The sequence below is a fragment of the Enhydra lutris genome, unplaced genomic scaffold (assembly GCF_002288905.1).
Source record: "Enhydra lutris kenyoni isolate GAN:26980312 unplaced genomic scaffold, ASM228890v2 scaffoldscaffold15, whole genome shotgun sequence".
NCBI lineage: Eukaryota > Metazoa > Chordata > Mammalia > Carnivora > Mustelidae > Enhydra > Enhydra lutris.
The window spans coordinates 9,260,764-9,286,793 of record NW_019154099.1 but is presented as its reverse complement, the minus strand read 5'-3'; the positions used below and the strand labels follow the sequence as shown (position 1 = coordinate 9,286,793).

At 35.7% G+C, this 26,030-nt stretch overlaps 1 protein-coding gene across 2 annotated transcripts in view; it reads left to right on the top strand.

Annotated features, from left to right (window-relative positions):
- Positions 1–26,030, top strand: part of LOC111147026 (diacylglycerol kinase eta) — a 168,566-nt gene that overhangs the window by 121,446 nt on the left and 21,090 nt on the right. For both annotated transcript variants that reach the window (XM_022502876.1, XM_022502877.1), the window contains exons 13-20: positions 5,130–5,215; positions 11,558–11,657; positions 13,129–13,402; positions 14,197–14,319; positions 17,926–18,051; positions 23,199–23,316; positions 24,295–24,405; positions 24,544–24,640. In XM_022502876.1, the coding sequence (XP_022358584.1) occupies positions 5,130–5,215; positions 11,558–11,657; positions 13,129–13,402; positions 14,197–14,319; positions 17,926–18,051; positions 23,199–23,316; positions 24,295–24,405; positions 24,544–24,640 (1,035 nt within the window). The remainder of the gene's footprint in view (positions 1–5,129; positions 5,216–11,557; positions 11,658–13,128; positions 13,403–14,196; positions 14,320–17,925; positions 18,052–23,198; positions 23,317–24,294; positions 24,406–24,543; positions 24,641–26,030) is intronic.

The window sequence follows — 26,030 nt, the reverse complement described above, 5'->3', positions numbered from 1 at the left end:
TGGGCAGAGTATGATATAATTTCTCTCTTCCTACTTTGCCTCTTCGTTGAGGATTCACTATTACAAGCCTCCCTGTGAAGCCTATTGGTCATGAGAAAACAGTGGAAGAAAGAGCGCTCACTTCATTCCATCCCTGCTACAGACTGGTCATCACTCTAGTTCTTAGATGTTTAAAGATTGTTTTGACTAAACCTTAAAGCACTGGAGAATTGAAACAGATCCTAATTTTCAAAGGATTATCCTCTGACTGACAAACTGTTTGATCTATGATAACTTATTTTTCCCTCTAGGACAATTCGTCTGTTTATTTACAGTTGAAATCTCTGTTTTGTCATTAAGAAAATTATGAACATGTCAAAACTAAGGAAAGGAATGATAACTAGAAATGGGGCTATTCCTTAAAGAAGCTAGCTGTAATTGAACACTTTTTTAATCTAAAAGTAACAAAAATTGCTTCTAAAAAATATGGAAAATATAAAAATAATTGAAAAAATAATCTTACCTATAGCCCCGACAAAGATAATTCCTATTAAAGATTAATATGTTTACTACTTTATTTTCACAGTATTTTTATTTATAGTATTATTTTATCCAACTATAAATATAATACTTGTTCTTATAGAAACCAGTCTTTTTTCTTAATAGTATCTTTGTAAATGATATTAATTTTCTCCCCAGAGGGACAAAAGTGGGAATTCTTTTGTTCTATTTACTTTAGAGAGGTCTATTTCCTAGACCTAGGTCTTTTACCTTTACAATAATAAAGGTAAACAATTTACTTTTATTACATATATATAGTCGTTAAATATGAGATACAGTTGTAACCACATGGAAAAAAATCTTTTTTTTAGTATAAAAAGGTTTTGAATAAGACTTAATTTACTTTGTTATTTTGTTAAAATATTGTATAACGAAGGGACGGCATGCCTTAAGATTACAAGTTAAATGAATGTTGCGTATCACTCCAACTAGTGGCCATGTGTCCTTTTTGCTTTTAAAACTATAATAAAAGCAAGTTGAACCTTCCTTCTTAGGCTCAACCTAATTCCCTAGCTTATATTTTTTTAAGTATTCATTTTAAATTCCCTTGTGCATGATTGTGAAATTATTATTTTTCCAGTTTTCCTTAAAAGGGCACAAATGTGTTTGAACTTCCTAATTATCTTATTAACTTAGCATTCCTCTGGCATTGTAGAGTCGCAGAGCTTAAAGAATTATGACAGTTTTATTAATTCCTTGTGGCCATAATTAAGTAATTCTGTTTGCTGTTGTACTTTTTAAACTTAGAAAAAACAAGAATTCCATGATTCCTTTCAGTAACAATGGTTCTGTTAATACTCAATATCAGGAAACATGTTGCTTACATTTAACATGAAATCCCCTTGCCGTCATGTACTGTTCTCTTATATCCCTTTGCCAATGAATATATGTCCCCCCAGTGACATCATGCTCAGTTCATACCTGTCCTTACCTCAGTTATCACCTGCTCCAAGAAACCATCCTTCATCCCCCAAGCCCTAGTACCCTTTCCTGCTTCACGAGTTCAAAGGCCCCCTCCCATTATCTTGGTGCTATTGTACTGTCAAGACCAGGCAATGTGTTATTCATTCACCATTGCGTTGTCATCTGGTGTTGGGACTGGCACAAGGTGGACAATTAATAAACAATTCATAACGTCATTTTTTGGTCTAAATACCAAAAGCTTTTGGAACTATGGGCATCTTGTCATCCAAGCCCTCTGGCCTTGTGTATTTCTTGGAAGCCCAATTCCCATCGCATTCAAATTAGATTAAAAGCTTTTTGAGGCAAGAGTCATCGTTTTTGTCTGTTTTGTATCATATCCCTATCACTCCGGTCTAGTGAGTCAGTAGCTGCTTACTTATTAATGGTAAGGTCATCAAAAAGAAGATGTGAGCTGCTGTCTCTTCACCAGCTCCCTGAAAATGGGAGGGAATGGCTTCAAATCTCTGGAAATGAAATTCTTCCTATTCATTTGTTTTTAAATTTACTCTTATTGAAAGCTTCTCTCCCCTCAGTTCTTTCTGTTTCCTAGCTGTTTGGTTACAGCATGCTAAGATGTTATAACTTTATTTGTAAATTATATTTATTATTTCTTTCAAAGGGCTCTTAAATTGTTAGGACATAAGTACTAATTAAGTTGTTTGTACTTAACTACCGTTAGGGATTCCTTTTGGCCTCGGGGTACTGTGACAAAATCTTTCAGACATTAAGGATGCAATGAGGCCAGAAAGTTGGAGAATCTCTGTTCTCCGGAGAGGGGCAGACAGTAAATGATCAGCTATGTTTAGGTTCTCTCCAGGGCATAATGGTTGCACAGAAGAGAGGATGTTTTGTCTAGCAAGCTCAGTGACGTCTTTACAGAGGAGGTTGTACGTGAACTGGGTTTTTGGCACAAAAAAAGAGAAGTTGGAATTAGCCAGTTGAGAAAGAGCATGACATAGAACCTCATAGTAAGGACCTTGGTACATTTGGGGCCCTACAGGTAATACTGTCGGGTTAGAGTGGGTGGTGCAAGGCAAGAGCATCAAAACATATGACAGGGAGAGAAGGAGGATTCAGATCAGGGAGAATCCTGGGAATTTTGAAAGGTCTTGCATGTTAGCTGAAGAATTTGACTTTATCTGAAATGTAAGGGGGGGAGATACCCTCAGACATGAGAGATATAGTGTGATCAGATTTGTGTTTTAGGAAAAAAAAAAAAAAAATCAGTGTGCCATGAAGTGGAGAATGGTTTGAAAGGAAGAGGAGAGACATAGGGATCCCAACTACCACGCTATCATAATGATACACTTGAGAAATGACAAAATTTATATTTGACAAATACTGTTAACCAAAGACTAAGACTTACTTGTGGGGGAAGGCAGCATGATGGCAAAAGCCACAGACCTGGCCCCTTAGTTTGTATTTTCTTCATCAGCTGTGGGTCTTGGGCAAATCTCTCAACTCACCTGAGCCTAAGGCTCCTTGGCCTAAAACAGTACAATTAATGGGATAAATACATACAGAATATTTCTTCACAGTGCCTGATACACAATAAAAATAATCATTGTTACCTTAACTCCCTGACTCTAAGTGACTATGTAATAAGTGACATCAATTATTTTATCTTCAGACAGAGAGGTTATTTATTTTTCCTCTGGGAGAGGTTGTATTCTTTGCCTTTGGTTATTTTTAATGGACAAAAAGCTGGATTTTTACACGTACATTCAAATGGAATTAATGAGAGTTTAAAATATTTTCCCCTATCTTCTTAGGCTTTATGACCATGTATCCTGTAGGGAAAAGAAATAAAACTAACCTTTTTGAAAAATATTTCCCTTCATTGCTTTCTGAAAAGGTAATTTTCATTTTTCTGATCTTGACTGTAAAGAGGCAGCTTTTAATGTTTAGACTAGAAAATGAGCAAAATGGATTTACGAGTGAACACAATGTTGTGTGAGGCTTTGAGGATCTTTCCCTCCCGTCTTTCCCCATGAAGAAAGTAAGAACAAAATTCAAAAGACAGGCATACTGATTAGCCACCGGTGGAAATGAGTGGAAGTCGGGAATGAGATCTTTTGGGAAGAACTCTAGTCAGGAAGGCTTTAAGGAGGTGGAGGGTGTCACTGGATCTTCATTTCAATCTGAATAAACTGGTGTCAGTGGGTAAGAAGCAATGAAAGGCCATCTGAGTAGGGCAGCAGAGCACAGGAGGCCAACTTGAATAGAGCAGGTGGTTTACACTGGAAATTTCTGAACTGTAGAACATGGTATATAATTGAGGCAAACATTTGATGGAAGGCTCTGACTTGAGGCTGTTTAAATATTGTGCACATTTTTACTTATTAGGAAGATATGTTGTTTCAACGAACATTAAATTTTGAGTCAAACAGAAAAGGGAACATAGGACTTCCCGAGCATTTTGATTCCTTCCTTCTCTAATCTATTTATTCACATGGTTGTAGGACAACGCATTCAGCATTCTAAAACTCTTCTTATTGAATTATACAAACAAAAAAGTGCACAGATCATACATATACTATTGGTAAGTTTCCACAAGCTAAACGGACCCATGTCATCAACACCCAGATCATGAGGCAGCATTACCTGCACCCCACGAGCCCCCTGAAACCCCCTTCCGTTCACCATCCCCAACTCCCACCCCCACAACCACTCTCTCAGCTTCTAAAAGCACAGATTATTTTTGTCTGTTTCTGTATTTATAAAAGGAATGCTTTTGTAAGCAGCCCTTCTCTGAATCCTTTCCATTCAACTTTATGTCTGTGGATTCATCCATCTTGTGGCGTAGTTGTAAATCACACGTTCTCATTACTCCATGATACTCATTGCACAGATATGCTACATTCTGTTATCCATGCTGCTGTTGAAGGAATGCTGCTGTGAACGTTTTCTAGCACGTGTCTTCTGGTGAACACACATCGTGTTTCTTAGCGGTATATATGTATGTAGAAATGGAATTGCTGGGTCCTATGCTGTATGCCCGTGTTCAGCTTTGATAGACACTTAGCAGTGTTCTGGAGTGTTTTTATCAGCTCCTGCCTCCCACCGGCAGTGAGTGAGAGTTCTGTTGCTCCAGAACCTTGCCAGGGTTTCGCACTTCCCAGGCATAGTACTGTTTTTGCTTTCATTGTAGCTTTTCTGGTGGGTACAGTGGAACTCCATTGCGGTCACAGCTTGTGTTTGCGGAAACAAACCCAAGCTGATAGCTGATGAGGCTGATCACCTGTCATTGGTGGTGGCCCGTTGGTATTATCTTCTTCTTTAAATTTCTAGTCTTTTGCCCATTTTTCATTGGTCATCTGGTGCCTTTTTGTGCAGGTGCAGATGGGTTCTTTAGCTATTAAGCTAATTCGACATTTTTTTTTAATTTAATGGAGTTTATGGATTTTTTTTTAAGACTCTAGATTAAGGAATTTCAGAAGCAAAAAGCCTTTTATAGAAAGGAAGTTTTATTTATTTCGTATGATGACTCTTTTGTATATTTCATTATCATCATTGCCCTGTGTCGTTTGTGTCCTGAATGGTCTCAGTTTAAAAGCAGTAATAACTGAGCGGTATAAATGCCAGAAACAATAATACAGTGTAGGTTTTTTTTGTTTTGTTTTCAGATGACAATTTATGAGGACTCCGTTGCAGCTCATCTTACAAAAATTCTCAATTCTGATGAACATGCTGTTGTCATATCATCTGCCAAGTGAGTGACAAAGTTGAAGCCATGAAACAGTTACACGGTGAAAATGCTCATTCCTACCATTTATGTCAGGTTTTTGTGATTTTTTTCCCTCCCCCAAAATCCATGAAGTAGTTCACAGAGTTAGATGTACTAAACTTGCATTTTTTTTTTTAAATCACTTTACCGTCTTGTTTGCAGTGGAGTATATATTTAGGGGGGGTTTTTTTGGATGCTTAATCTGAAATATTTTTATCAGAATAGTGCGATGTTTAGAGTTTAACTGATCTAAGCTCCTATTTAAAGAAGCATTCATATATTAACTAAATTGAATTTAAATAAAAATTAAAAATAAATAATAAATAAAATAAAGAAGCATTTATAATTAATTATAATATGAAAAACATTTCACTATAATTTATTATTTCCATAAACGCTACTCTTTAGGAATTGTTTACATCAGGAAGGGGAAAATATTGAAGAGATTTTTCAACATGACATCAGCATGTTTAAATCACATAATTATGTTTTAATTCAAAGTTGTCAGATTTTAGTTAAATCGATTCTGTACATGGAGCCAGAGCTACTTGATTTTATTATCCCAAATGTTGCGTGCCCGGAACTTAGAATTTTGTTTTGAAGCATCCTACACTGGTGTCCTAAGACCTAGAAAGTCAACTAGAGGCAAGGGCGAAACCCACTGCAATTTTCAGCTGATAAGCAAGGGTAAAAGCATGCTTTACAATTCTTGCTTAGCAAGGAAATATTATTCTTCTACAGAAAGAGGAGAAAAAGAAGAAGTAAAGAAAGAGAGTGAGAGATTCGGGAAGCGGTGGGGACAAAAATACACTGACTTTAGTATATTATATACTTACTTTGCAAAGAATCAAGGGAAGACAAGATAAATCATTATAAACAGATTTGCTTGTGACAGAGAATAAACATCGTGACAATTGCTTTTGATGCCATAAGCCCGAGGAATAGGAAACAGGGCTGGGCAATAGGAGGAGTTGAGCAGCTTAAGGCAGGCGTGCACCCTGGTTGTCCAGAGAGGTGCGGGGCAGACACGGTGTTCGATGCATACATAGAGCTGCTGCTGGTTTTCTGTTGCTGTTGTCTGGTTGGGTGTTTTCTGACGAATTGTGTTGCCTTGTGGCGAAATGTAGAAATCTCCAGTTTGTCCCAGGCCTCAGTACTCCCTATTGTCTTCCTCATCTTGGGCCAAATTTATATACCAAAGTTATTCCTTAGGTACTTCCTAAATTACTTCTACGAAGAAGACATTTGCGTTTACTGCCCTTGCCCTGTGAGTCAGATGCTTTTTTTATACGGCATTTAGAAGATCTTGCTAGAAAAGATGGAAAGTTGAAATGGAAACTTTTAAAAAGTATAACGTGTTATAAAAGAATTATTCTTTGATGCAGTTAAGTAAATATTTTATCTGGCCCCCTTTCATAGTTCGGATATTAGCAAATCCATAATATTGGCCTTCATGTGTTTGATTACTGCCTTCTATACATCTAACATATTTTTAATTGAGAGATAATTGACTTTTAACATTGTCTTTTGTGAAATAAGATCTTATGTAGAATTGCAATATTTTAAAAATTAAAATTGTATTTTGTTGTCATTAATAAATTGGACAGGATTAAATTATTAGTCATTTGTGAGAAAAATTAAGCTACGATTATAGATGACACCTACAATTTTGTATTTGATACAGCTTCTAGTTATTTCTGTATCTTATTTCGACTCTTGAAGACAATTTCCTTACTGCCACGTAACTGAAATAAAATACAGAAATAATTGAAAGCTGCATCAAATATAGTCTAAGATTTGCACCAAAAAAATGTGAATTCTAAAGTAGAAGCTGTCATATTATTTGTCTCTAATATCTCTAATGATTATTTGAGCATGTAAAAAATTATATCCTACATTTCTAAATGAAATTTGAATCAAGTATTTGCAGAATCTTTGACGTATTTCTGGAAAACAGCTTGAACACCACTGGAGTAAATCACAACGTTGGACCAAGTAGAAGTCATTCTGAGGTCCTAGCTGAGATTCAGCCATTTGCTAGCTTTGTGGCCTGTGTCCGTTTTATCAAGTGTAAGAGAGGAAAGCGTGCCTTTCCTTTCTCCCTCATGGAACTGTTGGGAGAATTAAGTTGCGTAATGAAATAAATATAGAGTTTATAAACTACAGAGTGCTATATTAAATTATGGTATCATCATCTCATGCTTTAATCAATTACATTCAAATTTTTTGTTTGACCTTGGCCTGGCTCTTTATCTAGGTTCTACTATTAGCTTTAGCTTTGGATTTCTCTCTGACTTGCTCATTTGCCTTGAAACAGATTCTGTTCCACCCCTGGCCCCCTCTTGTCACTCATCTGTGCGCCCAGACTGCCCAGTTGTCCTGCCTTTATAACCCCAGATTAAAATTTTAGGGGATTTGCCATAAAGAGGTACAAGAGAGAAAAAAGGACAAAATGTAGTAAATTTGTACTAATGATAGGGTATATTTTTAAGTTTAATTTTTGTTATGAACACTTTCAAACATTCATAGAAGTAGAGAGACTGGTATAATGGTTTCCCACCATACCCATCACATGGCTTCAGTATTTATCAAAGTTTTGTCATCCACTCCCACTTTCTTCTGCTATAGTATCTCTAAGCAAACCCCAGAAATCATTTTATTCTATTTTCAGTGTATATACCTAATAATCTTGTTAAAAAGTCTAATACAATTAGTAATTCTCTAAGACTATCTGTATACTCCATCCATATCCATTGTCCCTAGTTATCTCAAAGTTTGTTTTAAACAGTTGATTTTTTCAAATCAAAATCCAAACAAGGTTCAGATATTGCATTTGGGTTATATGTCCCTTTAAGACTTGTAAAGTCTGTAATAGTTCTCCATGCTTAAAAAAAATTTTTATTAAGGCATGATAACATGATAATTCTCAGTAGCTTAAGCTGTTTTAACTAATTTTAAAATGCTGAAAATACTGATGGAAAAGCTATATTCCATTAGCATAGCTGATATGTAGGTTAACTAATGTAGTTACTACGGGTTAACCAATATCATGTCAACAGTTCTTTGATTTTGAAATTTTGTCAGTTTGATATGGTAACATGAGTTACCTTCTGAAAATCAGAAGCATTAGTTAACAATTATAGGTCTCATTTACTAATAAAAATACAAAGCAAAGTTATTAAGTAAATGCAATTTGTTTTGTAGACAAAACTTCTTAGAAAATGGGATCATTGACCAGAAAAAATAATAAGATTGAAATGATTTCCATAGGATCACAGAATTTCAGAGTTGGTATCTATCATAGAGATAATTTAGGCAAACCCCCCCACCCCCCGCTCACTGAATAGATGAGGTAAGATATGTAGTTGTTAGTATGTTTCCTCAGAGCATAGAGATAGCTAAGGGTTTTTCTAGATTATGCATTGATACTTGTAAATCATCTTAAATTTCTGATTGTAACTTTTTTACATCATTTCAAGATTCTCATAGGATGACCCCTGCCTGCCCATATGTGCATCTCTTTGGGCACCATTGCCATATTTTTCTTAGTGTAGTGTTTGCATATTTTACTGTCATTTGCCCCTATTAAAAAATAAGTGGGGGAAAACTGATAAATGAAGATACTGCCGCTATTGATAAAAAGTATAGATCTCATGAATACAATATAATTGCGATGATAGAGGAAATCATCAAGCTTGCTAAATATGGACTTTTGTTAGCTTCCACAGAATATTTGGTGCAGTATCAACTGCATATTTGTGCTCAACTTGGAAGGAAGAGAACAAAACTAAAGATATAAAATGCTTGGAAATATCTTGTCAAAATTATGGCTAACATTGATTTAAGATATAATTAGGGATTAAAAATTTTTATAGCCCTGTGGGAAAATCCACATTCCACTTTCATTTATTTGATTTTTTTCACATCTTTTCCAGATGTCTTTATGCACTAAAATAGAGAACTGTATCAGTTGGAGAATATCTTCCATGTTACCATAGCAAATATATCTTAAAATTGTTTTTCTGCAATTTGCAAGTTCCCAGGTGGTATGACTTTGAAATCATGCTATTTTTAGGTGGACATTTTATCTCAACTTCAAGAAATCTACATTCACTATTTAGATATAGTAAAAGGTTCGTTTCTCCAGAGTTTAATATTTTACATCTTCTGGAATTTGAAACTTATTGGATCCTAAGGTAAACCATTTCTTCTGATCCTTCCCACAACTTACATGGCAAGTCTTCTCTAACACAGAATCATACTCTGTTTCTTCAGTCTCCATCTGTCTGAGCAACGTGGCACCTTTGTTGCCCCTTTCATTCCTAGGCTGATTGACCTACAGGCTCTGTCCCTAGGAGTTAGTAAAATACCAGAAAAAGTAGCTATGGTAATGTTATGGCATATGCAGTTTTACAAATTTTACAGGAGAAAATTATGTCAAGACATGTTATAATAATAGCAAGGAAAACATACCTTAGGGTTACATAAAGAGGGAGGACAGTGTCTCCGCTCCTTAGAGGTGGGACATCTGAAAGAGACTTTCAGTAAAGATCATAGAAAAAATTTAGTGACAGCCTGCCTTAATATTTCAAGAAGTTTTGTAAAAGTAGTATACATGAACAAAGAAGACAAAACTTGAGGTAAAGCACGTGACTTCATCTCTAATAGTAAGCTGGAGTCTCTAAAGAGATGTGAATTAAAAAGCCAGCAAAAAGGTTGAAGGTTAGGAAATATTACTTTTTGTCCAAGTAAAAATCTAGAAATAGTTGCCAAAAAATAGCAAAGAAAGCAAAATTTATTAGGAATAATTCGTAATTTATCTTTTAGATGATAAATGTGAAGGTTTGGATTGTGCGTGCGTGCGTGTGTGTGTGTGTGTGTGTGTGTGTGTGTGTGTACTGTACCTAATGAATGGCTTAATGTCATAATACTTAAATATCTGGAAACATAATCAGTATGTCCCTCAAATGCCAGAGAAAATTGCAAGTTTAATAGAAAAAATAATTGCTGGAATCTGCTTTTTTTTCCCTTCAAATTTCTCAATCTGTATCCATAATAAAGAGAAATACTTTTATTTTAAAATCGTCTGATTTTGTTTTCAGACTCACTATTAGCCCTTGCTACAAAAAGCTGATCACATGCCATTCTGTTGGGTGGTTTGTAATCCAACCCCAGTCCCAAAGGCTTTTGAAAGACAGATTTTAGTTAGTGTTTAGGGTTTCAGATAATTTTTTCTTTTGATCTATTTCTCTTACAAAGAAACCAAATGTAATTAAAAGCAACAAACAAGTAAAACCATATATTGTTGACACTAACAAGATCTAAATTAAGTTAGTCTTGCGTATGACTGTACTGGTTACCTTAAGGAAAAAAACAAATGGATTTACGGAGAATATAACTCAATTCAAGTGGCAGCTTGTTTACACAATCCCTTTCCTCTTCAGGAACAGTACACTTTCAAGATACCTGGATCATGAGCAGTAGAGTGACAGTGACAACATTAAGTGACAAATTTATCCTTTTTTGTTTTTTAGCATTGCAAGTCCTGTTATGAAAATATGTAAGAGGCTGGAGATAATGCTTTTTTTATTTTTAGTGATATAATATATGGCTTTTAAATTAAAAAAAAATTTTTTAATGAGAATACACAACTAAGAAATTGTTACTACATCACGACCCAATGAGATACTATATGTTGGCTAACTGTACATAATGCCTTTTTTTTTTTAAAGATTTTATTTATTTATTTGACAGAGATCACAAGTAGGCAGACAGGCAGGCAGAGAGAGAGGGGGAAGCAGGCTCCCTGCTGAGCAGAGAGCTCCATGCCGGGCTGGATCCCAGCTGAGATCATGACCTGAGCCGAAAGCAGAGGCTTAACCCACTGAGCCACCCAGGCACCCCAACGCTTATTTTTTTAATGAGATTTACAAATACTCTCCTCAAGAATTTAATTTAAATATTTGAGAAAGGCTTGTTGTGACCTTAAAATGATGATCAGTTAAATTACACAGAGCAGAGGGTTTTTTTTTTTTTCATTTTATTTTATTTTATTTCTCTTCAGTGTTTCAGAATTCATTGTTTATGCACCACACCCAGTAGAGCAGAGTTTATTTATGTGCATTTCCATTTATCACTCAGAATGTCTGGAACTTACTAGTAGTATGTGTTACACAGCACATAGAAGTGTGGGTTTTATATACAAATGGTACATATATACCTATACTTTGACAGTTTGCCTAATTGTGCTTGTTTTTTAAATATATTCGTAAATCAAACCAAACCAGTCCATGGGGTTTACTGAATTGCACTTTCTTTTCCTCAAAGGATACTATGTGAAACTGTAAAGGACTTTGTTGCCAAAGTAGAGAAGGCCTATGAAAAAACGTTGGAAAACACCGTTGCCGCAGATGCCGTGGCCAGTAAAGTAAGCGGGTCACCTTTAGGGCACACAAGTTTTTTACTGACAACATTAACACTGCCCTGTGTTTCACAGCTAAATTGATCAAATGCCTTTCTTGCCAAAACATCTTAAATCAAGTGAAAAACTACTTTTGAATCAGATGTGAGGGATTAAAATATATTCTATTTACGGTTACCCTTGAATGTGTAGGAAAAGTGTACCGCTGATACTGTCCGAAATCCTGAATTTTATAAACCAACTTGCTTTTCCCATGGATTGACATCCCCAAGGAGAAATGCTCAGCAGCGGGGTCACATGGGGGAAAATGCTGGACGGCTGGTGTTCCAATGGGGAGAGGAATGGCTTTCCATTTCCAGGCAAACTGGTCACCAGGCTCCCACCTAGTGTGGTTCTTCAGGTTCCCCAGGCATTATGGTCGTTGGCCCCTTTCAGGATACTGTTTCTTGCTTTGCCTTTTTCTTTATAGATTTTTCCCCCTTTATGAGCTTTTGGAGGCTAAAGTAAGAACCTTAAAAGCTCTTTTTACTTTCATTTGTTCTTTGCCAGACATTCTTATAAAAGGTTTGGCTTTCTTGGGCTTGCAAAGGAATGATCTCATATGCTATGGATGGTGGCTTAATTGAGTGAAAGGAAAAGGAAATAGAAATGAACATACATTGATGTTTTCAGCCTCTTTTTTTCTTATTTTTCTCTGTGGAGAGCTTCAGAAAACAGAAGACCTCTCTAGCCATATTTTTTTTTTCTCTTAACTATTTCTGGAGGAGGAAAGGACAGGAATCGGAGTGGCAATCAAAGGTGTATTAGGACATTCGTAGCATCAGCGTCAGCCCTCCGTGTTTCTTTACCCTTAGTCATTCGAGAGAAGCAGACAGAAATAAGGGCGGAGTGCATGTTTTTCTTACTGCATCTTCTTCTTCTTCTTTACCCTTGTGCATTTTCCTTTTTGCTCTTTTTTTGAGCCAGTAAGCCTGTAGGCACCGTTCACCCCTTTCACAACCAAAGCTTTGAAGGAGAGCTTACCAAGAACTCAGACAGACCTGCAGTTTATGATGCTCAAAACGGTACCTTACATCGATTACTTTAAAAAAAAGTTTACACAATGTTTTATATAAGTTTTGCCTAAGTTTTTTGTAGAATGTGTCACTTTGAAGTGAAGTGTTTGTTCTTTTAAGGAAAAATACCTATATAAAGATAATAGAGATTTTGTTTTATGGAAAAATAATTATATAAAGATGGTAGAGTTGGAATATTCTGGAAGCACACATAAAATTTACATAATTGTGCTCTTTTTTTAAAAAAAATGATAAATTATTTTGTCTATAAGCTATCTAAAAGTATCCTTTATAATGGATAGCCAGTTAATTGGTAAATATTAATATAGGCATCTTTCCTCTAAAATCAGAAGTGATTCGCTCAAACTGTCCTTTTCCATTTCCACCTGTGGAGATTCATTGCTGTATTTTTGTTTTCTTAGTGTTCGGTCCTAAATGAAAAGCTTGAACAACTGCTTCAAGCTTTGCACACAGATTCCCAGGCTGCCCCCGTTCTCCCAGGCATCCACTCTCTCATCGTAGAAGAAGATACCGTGGAATCTTCCAGTGAAGAATCCTTGTGTGAAAGCAAAGAACAGCTCGTGGATGACCCTGCAAAACCTCCCTCCCAGAAAGCTGTCAAGCCAAAGGAAATAATGTTGCGGGCAAACAGTTTAAAGAAAGCTGTGAGACAAGTCATTGAAGAAGCTGGCAAAGGTACCCGTGAACAAAGTTGGCCTTTGAAGAAGTTAGCTGCGTCCCCATCTTGTAAGCACAGTGGAATTTTCATATTGGTCAGACTGGACACACACACAAAATGTTCAGGCAGGATGGAAGATGAGGCCATTTGAATGAAATTTGTACTAAGTCCTATTTGCTGTTTAGGATTCACATACGATGTTAATGTGAGGAATGACATGTCAATGATACATAAAATAATATCTCAAAGATAAAAATACACTGGAAACATGGAAAATTACTTTAAGTTACAATTCTAAAATTTTATATCTTTTACCTAATGGGAATCTGTTGAGTTCTTAAAGAAAATCAAACCTGCAAACTACTTTGAAAATACTCTCTTAAATTCATTTCCTAAATGTTTTTTTTAACTAAATGTTGCTTTTTAAAGAGTCTATAAAGGTTCCACCTGTATTTTAATTTTTCGTATGAATATAATGGATATACTTCTCTTCGAATTTTAGTGTTGGTCTAAAAGTTAACTTTAACATAAAAATTTAATATTCAAAAACACCTTATTCAGGTGGTAACTTATAGATGGACTTGTATTTCATTCCCAAATTCTTTTATTTTTTTCTTCTGATAAAAAAGTAATATTTACAATTTCAAGTATTTAGTTTGATAATCTCTAGTCCTTATGGTTATCACCCCCAAATTTATTACATTAGTACTTGTGAATATGGAATTTCTTTTGCTTTAGGTTTCATTTTTCTTTTTAAGTGTATATTAATATTTATGGATTTTATTTTTACTTGTCCAAACACATTTCTCAGTTATGGATGACCAGAGTGTCCATCCCTGTGAGCCAGTTAGCCAGTCGTTTGATAACGACAGTACAGAAACAGATGAATCTAAAGAAGAGTCTAAAGACGATGACACAAGAGAGTCATTAACTGGTAAGAAAACTGTAATCCTTTTGGAATTAAATAGAGTACAATTCTGCTTTTCGTTCTCAAAAGGCTTATCAGCTTGAAGTAAACTTTTTATTTTTAACAAGTCTTTTCAGAAGGTAAAGCTTAGATAGTTATGAATACTAAAATAATAATGGTAACATTTAGATGATTGTCAAATACTCCCACATCCCGCTTTATCATATAATCTGGAGATTATCATAATAAACTAAGGCTTATGGAACCAAACATGGCTAAGTATCTTAATTTTCCTGAGGAAAAGGGAAGAAACATCTGAATCAGCAGATTTTAATCTGTTTTTAGCCCATAGATGCCTTAGAGAATTATGTGAAAACTGCACATTGAAGTGAAGTTGTGGGCACATTATACATGCCCAAAGTTTGCCTTTTAAATAATTGAGCAGTCCCCTGGATTCCATTGATCAGCCTGGATGGTTTGCTAATTCTTACTGCTAAATTAATCTTCAAAATCACTGGACATCTAATTACAACCCTATCTCTACTGAAATTATGTTTGCCAGGATATTAATATGTAGTCACTTGAAGAACATTAATTATTCCTCTGCCTCTTAAGTTTGAAGATGAATTTATACTTTTAATAGTTCAGATTGTATAAGGGAATAATTATTAATTTACTAGAATAAAGCAAAGCAGAAATTAAAGGATAATGAAGCTGAGAAGATAATATGAAAATAATTGCATGGTACTAATGAAAAGTCAACACTGTTAACTCAGAACTGCAGTCGTTATGTTTCTGCTTCACTTTCATTACACATGCGCTTGGGTGGATTGCTTAATTTCTCAACAGTTTCCTCATTTGTAACAAGGGGATAATGACATGCCTACTGGTTATGAAGGTTAGAGTAGTTGATATATGGGGAGTGCCTAGAATAGTGTCTTTGCCTAGTGCTGGGAAGGAGCATTTGCTGTCATTCTCACTTTTATTAGTGCTATTCCTCCCACTGCTGCTACTACTAATTATGTCAGCTTCGAAAGAATATCCCTTATTGTATGTAAAACTCTTAGAAACTTTGAATATAGCCCTTACAGTCTTCACATGTCTGGCATACAACCAATGTGTACATATTTGACACCCATAGCCCTTTTAGACTTGAAATGTACTTATGCCAGTATACAACTCAACTCTCTAACTTTATACCCTATAGACATTAAAGGTCAACCTGTAATCCTATACAGGCATATACTTTATAACCCTCTTGACAGATGGCCATTTAGCCTTTGGACTACTCGCTTTCCTTTTTTGGTTTGTTTTAGATATTTTATTTTATGTGTTTAAGTAATCTCTACATCCAGCGTGGAGCTCGAACTCATGACCCCAGGATCAAGAGTCGCAAGCTCTACGGACTGAGCCAGCTGGGCGCCCCACCATTCACTCTCACTACATCCCATTCTTCAAATCAGCTTTTATTGTCAGAAAGTTTTTCTTTACATTTAGCTTTGTATTTTCCTCCTTCCGTTTCTGCCCGTGAGCACACTAATTAATAAAGCTTCACGTATGATCACGGCAACAGCCACAACTGCTGACTTTGGTGCGGTGCTATGTGAGTACCTTAAAAGCAGGCTCGTGTGGCATCCTGTCTTCTTCCCATAACTTAATATCTTCTTTTCCACATGATCTCCTCAATTCTTTCACCAATTATTAACTCGATTCCAAACTTTTTAGTTTTCCTGGTTGCATTCAATTGGTCAATATCATGTCCCATTTTGAATGCAATCCCCCTGATATTTCGTACTCTAACACATCACACTGATAGCCATACACTACTCATTCTGGACATTTTTTTCATGTTAGAAGGACCACGCAAAATTTCTTCTTGGCATGAAGTAATATCTCCTCCTATTTTGTGCAAGTGATTTTTTAAACCTAATTAGAGTAGTACATGCTCATCCCTATGAACTTTTATCTTTTCGATTTGGAGCTGTCATTGCATCCTGTCAAAATCTTTTGAAGCTTGACTGTATCATCTCAAATTGACTTCATCTAGAGTTTCCTAAGCGGGACTTGTATGTCTTCACCCATTATAAAGCTGACTTTAGTAGGGCTGACAATGGGATTCTTACAGTATGCTGCTTGATCATTTCCCTTAAGACAAGGCATGGTTTCTTTGGAGGATTGGTTTTCCAGCACTCATTGCTAATGGTTTTCCAGCCGGCTACCATCCCATCTTACTATAGTCTCATGAACTGAACACTTCCATTGTAGTCTGCAAAGAAAGCTAAAAAATAAAGGTAGGCAACTCTAGATACTAAAGTTGAAATAGTCATAAATTTACACATATTGCAACATTTGGTACCTTAATATTGCAATATTTGTTCTTATTTTCTAGCTAGTAATCCAATTTAATGGGAATCAGTAGTAATAGAAGTATTTCTGTATTAAATAATCATTACTTTTTGAAGAGGGTCATTATATGATTAAATTATGCAATAATTCATATGCCTGAGATGTACAGTGAGGTATATTAATATGATCGATGAGATGTTATGTTTAAGAAGAAACATGAAACATTAATTTAGTTACCATCAATGTTACATCAATCTCAGTCACTAGGACGCTCTCTGGTTTTTATAAGAGATGAATATCAAAAGGTTGTTTTTATTAGAAATTAGTTCTGTGTCTCTCATCTGTCAAAAAAAAGTGTCTGTCTGCTACTTTTCTTTAGTGCAACTGGGCTGTTTTTGAAGAAAGAGAAGAGAATGTAAGATTAATGTGGTTAGTTTGTAATTAGCCTTAGGGAGAGTAAAGGTAATTAAATTTTTAAGTATTTTTAAATTGAATTTGAGAAATACTGTTTTTTTATTTAAACACCTGCCAATAGCTCCTAAATTAGTTAAAGATACTATTTGCTCTCCATTACGTTGCTGTAGTTTAGACAGAATTAAATCTTTTTTTGTTGACTTTGAGAGTAATTCTCTTTAGGAATAATCTTTTAAATGTATTGAACATTTTAAAGAATATGATAGACCTATCTGGGGCAAATTTTTGTTTTGAATATATAGTTAATTGAGAAGTGCAGGAAACATATATTGGTTTCATTTGAAAAAAAAATACTATTTTTCCTTTTATGTATGGAAGACAATGTTAACTCACATTTCACGTATTAGCTCTGGGAATTAATTAATTACATTGATCATTCACCCAACATTTATGGCAAAAGGATTACACCGGTGGCGTACATTTTAACACATATGTATCATTTTCAAAAATCATCAGGCTTCAAAATTTCTTTTTGTCTTTAAATATGGGTTGGACACATTCAAATTGTGAGTATTACTGACCTTCAGGTATGGTAGGCCTATACTTTTTACTAATTTCTGTCTGTTTGAAATGATCTATCCGGACATCTACCTGTGGCCGAATCCCTCCGAACAGTAAATCTCAAAGAAGCGAAAACAATGGTAAAAGAATAGGTAAACACAATGTAATATCTTCAGTTCAGCTCATTGATTTAAATACACATTAAATTATTTTTATGTCCTGAATTTATTAGAGCTTGCTTATTCTTGTAACTTTATCATTACCTTTTTTTTTTTTTTTTAAATCATCGGGACTTTTCTCCAATAGTTAAAGCTGCACCTGCACCTCGGTCTCCAGATGGCCGGGCAAGTCGTACCCAAGCTGACTCTGGCTCTGGTCCCGCTGTGGCAGCTGGCAAAGAGAACCTCCCTGTGCTCAACACCAGAATAATCTGCCCAGGTAGTATAGATTTTGAAACATGGCGTATTTGTAAGCATTTCTGTGAAAATGTATTAGGTACTCATTTCTGTGCACTATAGAAATGTCTTCTTAGAGATAAATGTCCCTTTGGGAGAATGTTCTTGTCACTCTTACAACCAGAGTCCAGATCCTTAGACTTCTGTGTGTGTGTGTGTGTGTGTGTGTGTGTGTGTATAAGAGTTATAAATAAGAAGGAAAGAAAGGAAGTACTAAAATACATGTTTTGGGGCACTGCCCTGAGAAGTTTTAATTGAGTTATACTAGAATACAGCCCAGGAATCTGCATTTACTAAGTACCCTGGGTAAATCTTATCCTATATTCTACTACCTCTTTGGTATCTCCATAGCTTTCCTCTTTGTTGTGAGCCACAAGTCTCTCCGTCATTTTTAGACTAGTAACACTGCTTCCTTTTGGAATATCTGAGACATCCATTCCAGCTCCGATGAGATGAATTGACCTTGAGATTGGGTTAGTACTAGTGGAAAGCAAACAACATGTGCAGCTAGGGAGGAGGAAAATACAGATGTCTCTGATGTCTCCTTAAATACCAGTTGTTTGACTTAGTGAAAACTCTCCAGATTTATTCCAGAGTTGGTTGGACCCAAGTTACACCCTGAAAAGTAGTCTGTCCTACAAGTTCTTTTTAAAGGTGAATCACAATTCAATAATGATAGTTGGAGACTTTATTATCATACTTTCAGTAGTTGATAGAAACAACTAGATAAAAATCAACAGGGAAATAGAAGACCTGAAAAACATATGAAATAAGCAGACCTACAGAACCCTCCAGCCAACAACAGCAGAATATTCATTCTCAGTCTCATACACATGGAACATTTTCCAGTATGGATCATAAATTAGGCCATTCAAACAATTCTCAGTAAATTTAAAAGGATTGAAATGATCAAAGGATGGTTTTTGACCACAGTGGAATGAATTTAGAAATCCATAACAGAAGGAAAGTTTGGAAATGTACAAATATGTGGAACTATGAGGGTCAAAGAAAAAAAAAAGTCATGAGAGAAATCTTTAAATCCTTTGATGTGAATGAAAACAAAAATACACCACACCAGAACTTACTTGATGCAGCCAAGGAAGTGCTTACAGTGAAATTTAAAGTTGTAAATGCGTATATTATAAAGGTAGAAAGATCTCATAATCTAACTCTGCACCTTAATAAACTGGAAAAGGAAGAACAAGGATGCCCAAAGCAATTAGCAGGAAGGAAATAATCATATTGGTGTGGCAATAAATGACATAGAGAATAGAAACCAATACAGAAAATCAATGAAACCAAAAGCTGGTTCTGTGAACAGATTAACAAATTGACAAGCCTTTGCTAGAGTGACCAAAGAAATGAAAGAGAAGATTTAAATTATTGAAATCAGGAATGATAGAGGAGAGATGTCACTAATGGCCTTACAGAAATAAGAAGGATTATAAGGGAAAACTATCAAATATTACATGCCAGCAAATTAGGTAACTTCAATGAAATGGACCAACTCCTGGAGACATGCAGACTACCAAAACTGATTCAAAAATGGAAGATCCACTAGACATATAACAAAATTTCCTGCAAAAAACAGGCCAGCATGCGTGAAGTTTTTAGTTAAGGAAGGTGAATAAGTTCTAGAGATCTGCTGTGTCCAACATTGTACTTACAATACTGCCTTGTACACTTAAAAATTTGTTAAGAGGATGGAGCTCATGTTAAGTGTTCTTAAGTGTTCGCAATAGAATAAAAAGTCAAAACAAACAAAAACAAAAAGAAAAACAAAAAAAAAAAAAAAAAAAGGAAAGAAAGAAATCTATCCCTAAGTCCTGGGCTCACCTAACTCATTTTTCTTTTCTAATGGTTAACTGGTAAGCCCTCATCATTGGTCTACCTCTTAATGATCTTCAAATGAATTCATTTTACATTTTGATCAACTTTCCTATTTGCCCTCATAGTAAGGAGGAGTAGTTGGTCTGATCAACTGATAATCTGCCATCATCAAAATAGTATGTTTACTTTGTTTTTGCAAATTCTGGGTTGTTGTGGCTACCCATGAAACTTTGTTCTCTCGGGATACCTAGGTGGCTCAGTCAGTTAAGTGTCTGATGCTTGATTTTAGCTTGGGTCATGATCTCAGTGTTGTGAGATTGAGCCCTGCATTGGGCTCCATGCCCAACATGGATTCTCTCTTCTCTCCCTTTCTGTCTACCCCTCCCTACTGCACTCTCTGTCTCTAAAAACAAATAAAAACAACAAAAAAACAAAAACTATTTTCTCTCATAAGTCAAAAAGAACAAATGAATGGATAAAAGAAGGAAGGAAGGAAAGGAGGGAGGGTGGGAGGGAGGAAAGAAGGAAGGAGAGACAATCCATAGGATAAGAGAAAATAGTTGTAAATGGCATACCTGATAAGGGACGAGTATTCAGGATATAAAAGCAACTCTTAAGATTCAACAATGAAAAGACAAATACCCCAATTTAAAAATGGGCAAAGGATCTGAGTAGACACTTTCCAAGAGAGATACACTGATGGCCAATATGCACATGAAAAGATGCTCACCATTATTAGTCATCAGGGTAATGCAAATCAAAACCACTATGAGATACCACTTTACCTTACTGGGATGGCTATGATCAAAAAGGAGAGATAATAACAAATATTGGCAAGGACATGGAAAAATTGGAACTTTCATACATTGCTGGTTGGAATATGAAATTTGGACAATCAGTTTGGCAGTTCCTCAAAGAATTAAATACAGAGTTAACATATAATCCAGTAAACTCCTAGTTATAGACCTATGAGAATTAAAATACATGTCTACACAAAAACTTGCACGTAACTGTTTATAGCAACATTACTCATAGTAGCCACATAGAAGACAACCCAAGTAATCGTCAGTTGATGGAGAAACAAAATGTGCAATATGCAGACAGTGGACTATTATTTAGCCTTTAAAAAGAACAAAGCACTGATAAATGCCACATGATTGCCTCCTAACATGTTATGCTAAGAGAGAGAAGCTTGACATAAAAAGCCACACATTATGTGATTACATTTATACGAAATGTCTAGAATAGTCAAATCCATAGGGAAGGAAAGTAGGTTGGTGGTTTCCAGGCTCTGGGGATGTGGGAATGGGTGGAAAGGAAAATGACTACCAACAGTTATGGAGTTTGTTTTGAGAGTAATAAAAAAATGTTCTAGGGACGCCTGGGTGGCTTATTTGGTTAAGTGTCTGCCTTTGGCTCAGGTCATGATCCCAGAGTCCTGGGATCGAGTCCCCCATCGGGCTCCCAGCTCAGTGAGGAGTCTGCTTTTCCTTCTTCCTCTGCCTCTCCCCCCGACTTGTGCACACTCACTCTTTCTCTGTCAAATAAATAAATAAAATCCTAAAAAATATATTCTAAGTTAGGTAATAACTGATCATTGCACAACTTTGTATATATATACAAACAGCTGAATTATACACTTACTTAAAAGGTGAATTTTATGGTATGTATATTATATCTCAATGAAATATTAAAATAAAAAAGATAAATACAGAGCATGTTTGGTTCTGGAAAGGCCTCCATGTCTAGAGGTTATATCTATTTAAACCTAGAACCGTGGGATGACTTTCTGGGCTAAAGCTGTGAATATGGCTAACCTTAAAATATTATACTGTTGGGGGTGCCTGGGTAGTGAAGTCAGTTAGGTCTCCCACTCTTGGTTTGGCTCAGGGCATGACCTCAGGGTCATGGGATGGAGCCCTGCGACGGGCTCCGCACTTAGGATGGAAAGTCCCTCTCCCTCTACCCCTTCTCCCATCCCCTGTGCTTGTTCTTGCTCCCTCTCCTTCTAAAATAAATGAAAGATAAAAGTTTAAAAAAAAGAAAATATTATACTTTTCTTTAGGCAGCTGGAGTCTGGTTCTTCACATCTCCAAACTGTTCTTTTTTTCCTTACCAGAATATTTTTTTTTCATTTATTCACTTATTTAGAGATAAAAGAAACTGGCATGACTAAATATGCCATAACGCATTAAGCTATGAAATAAAATTCATCTTGATTATTTGATAATCAGCTAAACTTTGAGGCTAAAATAAATAATAATCTTCTAAAAGAGCACACAGTTGAGGAAAGGAATGTTTGCTCAAGGACTTTCTTCCTAATTTCCTAGTGTTTCTCAATTACATATTTTTCCTCATTCTTCTTTCCCTTTTTTTGTTCACTTAGGCCCATATTACTCTATCTTCTTTCTAGAGTTTAATGCTTCTAGAGTCAGTAATTAGTTGGGTAGATGATAGCTTTGAACATCGTAACTACTTAGTAGAAAACTAACTAGTTGTTGAAATAAGCTCGAAGTTTTACATATTTAGAGGTAAGATAAATGCTTCATTTTTTATGTTCAAACACTGTATTTTTCTAAAACTCATAAATACCTGTGTTTACTATTTTTGTATTTACTCTTAACACCAACAGAGTTTTGTGTATGTCAGTTAATTTTTTTTCCAATGATTTTATTTATTGGAAAGAGAGACAGAGAAAGAATGGGGTAGGGGGTGGGTAGGGGCAGAGAGAGAGGGAAAAGGACAAGCAGACTCCGCACTGAGCAGGGAGCCCAATGCAGGGCTTGATTCCAGAAACCTGAGATCATGACCTGAGCCAAAGGCAGATGCTTAACTGACTGACCCACGCAGGCACCACTCTGTTAATATTTTTAATTGAAACTATTATTATCTATGCTTTGAGAGTATGGACATGGTAACTCTGTAACATTCTTGGTAATTCACTCTTTATTGTAAATTCCTTATAGACTACTGCTTCATTTGCTATAACAAAGGAAGTAATATTTATTTGTTGAAGTTCTAGAATCATTAGAATGGTAAATGAGAAGCTGTCACAAAGAGACTCTTATTTGGGTCTTCATCTGCTGCATTTTTATGACAACATATAGATCCTAAGAAGGCTCAAAAATCTTAAAATTACCAGTGTCATAGTTCTTAGTTTTGGCTAATGAGAAGAGCAGACACTGAGAAACCATGCTTTGGGGGCAAGGTGTCTGAGACCAGGCCTGAAAACAATGCACTGGCTCTTTCTCTGTCTTTTTCTTAACATGTGATCCTGTATGTATTTATTTTTCTGGCCAGGTTTAAGAGCAGGACTAGCTGCCTCCATTGCTGGGAGTTCTATAATCAACAAAATGTTACTAGCAAATATTGATCCTTTTGGTGCAACGCCATTTATCGACCCCGATCCAGATTCAGTGTAAGAAAATAGTTTTGTAAATATCTTGTTTTGGCTTTTCTTGTTTCTGCTTTATACTAATGGTAACATTGTCAGTGCATTATAAGAAGTTTGGCTCCCCATACAAAAAGGGTCATCAGAAAATTCCAAAAGTTGATATAATGATGAGTACATCGATGCATTGGAAACACAGTGGTTTTCATGATCTGTTCCTGAGGTAGGTCCTGTCCAGCCCATTGTCTCGGATAACAACCCTATGGCAAAATGAGGCACAGCTATATTCACTTTTCCGTAGAATAGTATATTCATCGGCATCTTCATAACCATATTTTTGCTATTCCTTTTTCCTCCTTTCTTCTTGGTCTTGCCAAATCGCTCATCTTTCCCCATCCAACTTGTAGGTTTATTTACTTCAAGAAGCTTCTTGGTCCACATGGATCTCTTCCCTTCTTAAAACCACAATTTTTTTTTTGGAAGTTCAATATGAACTTTTACTTCCGTATTTAATTTTGCTTTTGTTATATCTCATTTCTCTAATGACAGTCCTCAAAGACAGTAAACGTCTTTATACTTTCCAAAGAAGCCCAAAGAGTGGGCTGGACCTGGTCATGTTACCACTCAGTAAATATTTGTCCATTGATAAGAGTACAAGTGGAGAGAAATTTCCTTGCACCTGACTGCAAGGCCCTCCCATTTGTGTGTTTGGTGAGGGGCTTACAAAGGAAGCAGGAACTAAGGTTTTATCACAATTAATAGAAAAGCATTACCATGACTCTGTCTCTGCTTTGCCTTGCTCACTATCCCTTTATATCATATGTACGAAAAATGACATATATGTACTGGGCTTGTACACATGGCATACGAATAGGAAATAATTCCTGCTAAGTTTTAGTCTCATCTGTAAGGCATGGAAGCTTAAATGCTTTTAGTGCTATTTTGTGTGCAAATTGTAATTGTTGTAATGAATCTGACTTTATGTACTTTTCCTTATTATCACAGAGATGGATATTCAGAAAAATGTGTCATGAACAATTACTTTGGGATTGGATTAGATGCAAAAATTTCATTAGAATTTAATAATAAGAGAGAGGAGCACCCTGAAAAATGCAGGTAATTTTGGTAATAGTAATAATGTTATTACATGGAGGTAATTCCACTTTAATTTCATTTATTAGCTGTTTTGCTTGCTCTGCCTTTAAAGAGTAAATCAGTAATAGCTATTGAATTGTCTGCCAATATTTATTTCAGGAGCCGAACTAAAAACTTGATGTGGTATGGAGTCCTTGGAACCCGGGAGTTATTACAGAGATCATACAAGAATTTAGAACAGAGGGTTCAACTTGAGGTAGGTTCATCTTGAAGTAAAGATAGTTCAGATTATCTTACTTAGAAAAATAATGACATTTGAGGAGCTGATTTGGTCTCAGTGACTCTTCAAGTGTTTAAACACCCATTGGAGGTGATTATCGACTTTATACTAAAGGAGGTATAGACACTGGCTGTGGATGACACATTAGTTATCATTATCATTAGCTCCTGAAATGTGGATGGTTCTGTAGCATCGTGGTGCTCCCTGAGAAGGTGGAGCTATGAGAGGACATTTAAAGGAGAGCATTTCTAACGAATTTTCACAGATTTTCTCATTTACATTTACAAATTCTGACCCAATTCTATAATGCCTGACATTTCACAAATCCCTGAGAAAAACATTCATAGCATATAGACTCTTTTGATTGAACTGTGTATTTGTTCCAATTCTTACAATAGTAAATTAAAAAGAGATTTTGAGCATTTAAATTTTTTAGTAGTTTTTACTAATGTAAGGAGGAAATTAAGGATGGCAAAAGTTTTTTAATCTCCTTCACTAATAGGAGAAACAAGATTGGGGGCATGGCTCTGAAAAGTCTAATTTCTGTGAATTTTATTTTCTTTCCCCCTTGTCCCGTATTCACAGTTGATGCTGATACACATGTCTTTCCTACCTTCTATCTTTTTATAACCAGATATCTTTAATTAAAGGAAAAGCCTATGTACAGAAAAGTGCAAATCTTCAGTCTACAGCTCATTAAATTAAACAGAGCGTTATTATTTTAGGTGTTATCTAGACTACAGAATTGCCTGGCTCATTCATTATCAACTAAATGTCTGAGTAAAGATAAACTCATTATACCTTCCACTCTGGAGCACGTACATATGATCAGCTGGTTTGGCTTATCCTCGCTGAGAAATTAAGATGGATGTTACTGGCGTATCTTCCATTTCCTTTAAGTTAGTTATATGTTTTAAACTGCTTGTTCTAAGGGCGCCTGGGTGGCTCAGAGGGTTAAAGCCTCTGCCTTCAGCTCAAGTCATGATCCCAGGGTCCTGGGATTGAGCCCCGTGTCGGGCTCTCTCCTTGGTGGGGAGCCTGCTTCCTCCTCTCTCTCTCTGCCTGCCTCTCTGCCTACTTGTGATCTCTCTCTGTCGAATGAATAAATAAAATCTTTAAAAAAAATAAAAAATAAAAATAAACTGCTTGTTCTAAAGCACACAAAGATACAGATTCAGAAAAAGTTTATTATTCTACTCAATACTTAATGTTTGTTCATTTTAATAAATACACAGTGAGCCTTAGCTATATGCCAGGAATGGCCCTAGGTGCTAGGCTAGAGTATAGACCTTTGAATGTATTTTCATGAAAAAGAAAAGAAAATATAAAAAATGCACGAGGGATATAATCAAGTATAAAATATTCT